This window comes from Alligator sinensis, unplaced genomic scaffold (assembly GCF_000455745.1).
Source record: "Alligator sinensis unplaced genomic scaffold, ASM45574v1 scaffold297_1, whole genome shotgun sequence".
Lineage (NCBI taxonomy): Eukaryota > Metazoa > Chordata > Crocodylia > Alligatoridae > Alligator > Alligator sinensis.
The window spans coordinates 2,536,399-2,539,526 of record NW_005841848.1 but is presented as its reverse complement, the minus strand read 5'-3'; the positions used below and the strand labels follow the sequence as shown (position 1 = coordinate 2,539,526).

General features: G+C 41.6%; 1 protein-coding gene across 1 annotated transcript in view; it reads right to left on the bottom strand.

Annotated features, from left to right (window-relative positions):
• DOCK4 (dedicator of cytokinesis 4) overlaps positions 1-825 on the bottom strand; it is a gene marked incomplete at its 5' end in the record, with an annotated part of 280,590 nt that extends 279,765 nt beyond the window's left edge. The window contains one exon of the mRNA XM_025208759.1: positions 768-825. Within this exon, the coding sequence (XP_025064544.1) occupies positions 768-825 (58 nt within the window). The remainder of the gene's footprint in view (positions 1-767) is intronic.
• Positions 826-3,128: the final 2,303 nt, after the last annotated feature.

Genomic DNA, 3,128 nt, shown 5'->3' with positions numbered 1-3,128 from the left:
TGAACCAGTATTTATTTAAAATATTTTCCTAGAACCCCTGCTGCAAGCCCTGCAGCCAAAGATGCTCACCCTCCTCCCCTGCTTTCTCCCCTGGTAAGAGCCCCCAAGCCGAGAAGGCTCACTGGGGGGTGAGGGGAAGGGAGGCAATGTTCTCCCTGCTGCAAGCCCTGTAGCTAATAACACTGCCCCCTCTGCAAGTTTTGTCAGCTGCAAGGCTGGCAGCGAGTGGTGTACCCATGTGGCTCGGAGCCCTTGAGTTGATGGGGCTCCCAGCCACACGAGTGTACTTGGCCACATGTTCAAGTATTGGTGTGATTAGAACAAGCTGAAAAAATATTACATATTTTTTGTGGAATAACTTTGTAGCTTATGGCTTGTTTATCATGCCATGAATTGGTTGAACATGTAACTGAGTCATAACATCAGGTATGATTACCTGGTTAATCATGCCTCAAGTGTACTGTGTAGGAGAGGCCTGAGCTCTGATTAGTTCATGTGTAAATTTATGTCATTTGGGAACCAGGTGGTCTACTGAATGCTACCTTGTCATTTAATCCTGCCTCTCCTCCTGCTACCACTTGGTAAAATACAACAACACAAGTGAAATGTGTCAAGTACTGTCTTAAGTATTACTCTTACATAGAAGCAATTGCTGGGATCACTGCTATGATGGGAAGTACATTCATAAATGGGAGAAAAAGATGATCTTTTAGGGCATTCTATATACTATGCTCTCATGATGAAAAAAAGTAAGAATTTTGGAATACCTAATCCAAGCAAGCTTCTAATCCTGCCCTTTACCTCCTGCCAGACTTCACCGTCCCAACATGCAAAAGAAAAAAAAAAGAAAGAACATAATCAAAAGTAATTATCAGAAGTAAGTATTGTTAACTGATGTGTCAGGCTCCTCAAACAGCACAAGTTATAATACAATTTCTACTGTATCCCATCATTCCTAGTTATCACTCATTCCATTATAATTTATATAAACCATGATTCTTCAACAATATCTTCCAGACATTGGACTTGCACTTCCTTGCACTTCCATGGCTCTATATATGACCAAGGCCTTAAATTATAAATAGGGACCTACTGAAACCATGGAACCCCACCCCACCTCCTCCTCCTCCCTACCCCCTCCCACCTGCTCTGCCTTTCCCCTTTGTTTGTTAGGTTTTTGGGGTTTTGGGGGGGGGGGGAAGGGGGGGAAGTTGCACTAAGCCCAACAAAATTGCAGAGCCTACCACTTGTGGATGGCCCAAAAACCATGGCTTAATTATCCTGATTAAGTCAGGGGAAGCCATCGGTCCAACCGTAATAACATGTGGATTAATGGCTTCCCTCAGATTAATCAGGGTAATTAAACGACAGTTTTGGGTCAGATGGCAATCTGCAGGGGGAGATGGGACTGCTGGGGCCCCTCAACCAATCAGAGGTGTGGAGGGGAGGGGTGCGCTATGCTCAGATCATGAAAATGGCAGCTGGCCCCAGGATCTGACCACGAAAATTGGCTGCCTGCCTCCTCAAATTCAGTAAACCCCTAGTTATAGGCTCTGGGAACATGGAATGCGTCTTTCAGTAAAAGCACCTGTAATGTTGCAATGTTATGAATAATATCAGAATTATTTAACTGCAGTCAGTATGTTTAAAGATAATACACTCTTGACAGAGCAAACTGTCAATAATTCAAAGAAATGAAATACAATAAATAAAGCTCTGAGGCATTATGAAGCCTAAAAATGAATTCCAAGATGTACTGTGCTCTTTTTTTTTTTTTAAATAGAACACCCAGAAATGAACACTAGAGAAAAAAGCATCATCACATCCTTTGAATTGCAACATGCTGTGTGAGATGCCCTTTGTCTCACAAAAGGTTGAAAACAGAGGAAGGAAGTAGATCATACCTCATCCTACTAAATTTTGAAGCACTGGATCTTGGGTGACCAGTCATTAGGTGACCTTTATTTTTGGCTGGAGAAGTAGCTGATGCTGCAACTCTCATTTCATGAATTGTGTGAGAAAACCAAACACATTTCCTAAAACTGCTTCCAGAAAGTTTCTGAGACGGTCAGAAATATCCCATCTGCAGTGTACTTTGCTGTTGTAATAACTTTTTTCCCCCTGAGAAAATCATGAGCAAGCAATGACAAAAATAATGCAACTAGGAGAAAAATCACGAGTGGGCAATGACAGAAATAATGTCACTGAGATCAAAACCACTGAAATTACAGTCAGAACTTCTTTATATTTCACTTAACATCACCACTTAAATTAGAAAGATCTCTTTTGCCATGTCTTCATGCCTTTGTAAATGTTTTCCTCCTATCTCTCCATGTCACTCAACTCCTAAACACGTAATCATTTCCACAGCACTGTATCTGCAGTTACTATATTTCTGATGACTATACATCTCTGCCTCCATCCACCTCCAAGAATACCACCTTAAGTTGCATTACATTTTAGTGGCATAGCATAGGGGAGTGAAAAACTGGTCCCAACAACTCACATGCTGTTTGGCTGTCTGGCACATTTAGGTGACTGTTGATAATACTTAACCCTTCTCAGCAGCTACCACCCCAGTGTGCAGCTACCTCCCCACCACCTGCTATGTGGACAAAGATTTGTATTATAGTCGTGTAGATTGGGAGTTCACAGTACAGAGCAAGATACAGGCTCTGACCTAAATATCTAAACAAAAAGCAGAAGAGAAATAGATGTGAAGTGAGCTAGGAATAGAACCCAGCTGAGAGTCCTCTCCAAACCACACACAGAGCAAGCAGCTAAATGATACTGGAAAAAGGGAGAGCAGTGACTTTTAAAAAACTGGGGAGGAAGGAAGGAAGGAAGGAGAAAGAATTTTTTAGGGGCAAAGAGACAGATTAATCTCGAGTCAGGATGACAGGTTTTGGTAGGAGGGAGAAACAATCCAAAAATTGTCCTTCTACTTTGATTATAGGTCTGCAACATAAGGATTAATGGAGCAAGATGTTGCTGTTTTTTCACTTCCTGACAGAAAACCTGGAGCTAGTATTGATTTGAGATATTGTCTACTATAATTTAAATCCAGGTTTTGGCTTCTGAAATGACACTTTCAGAGAAGTTAATAATCTGAATTTACAGCTCTGCCC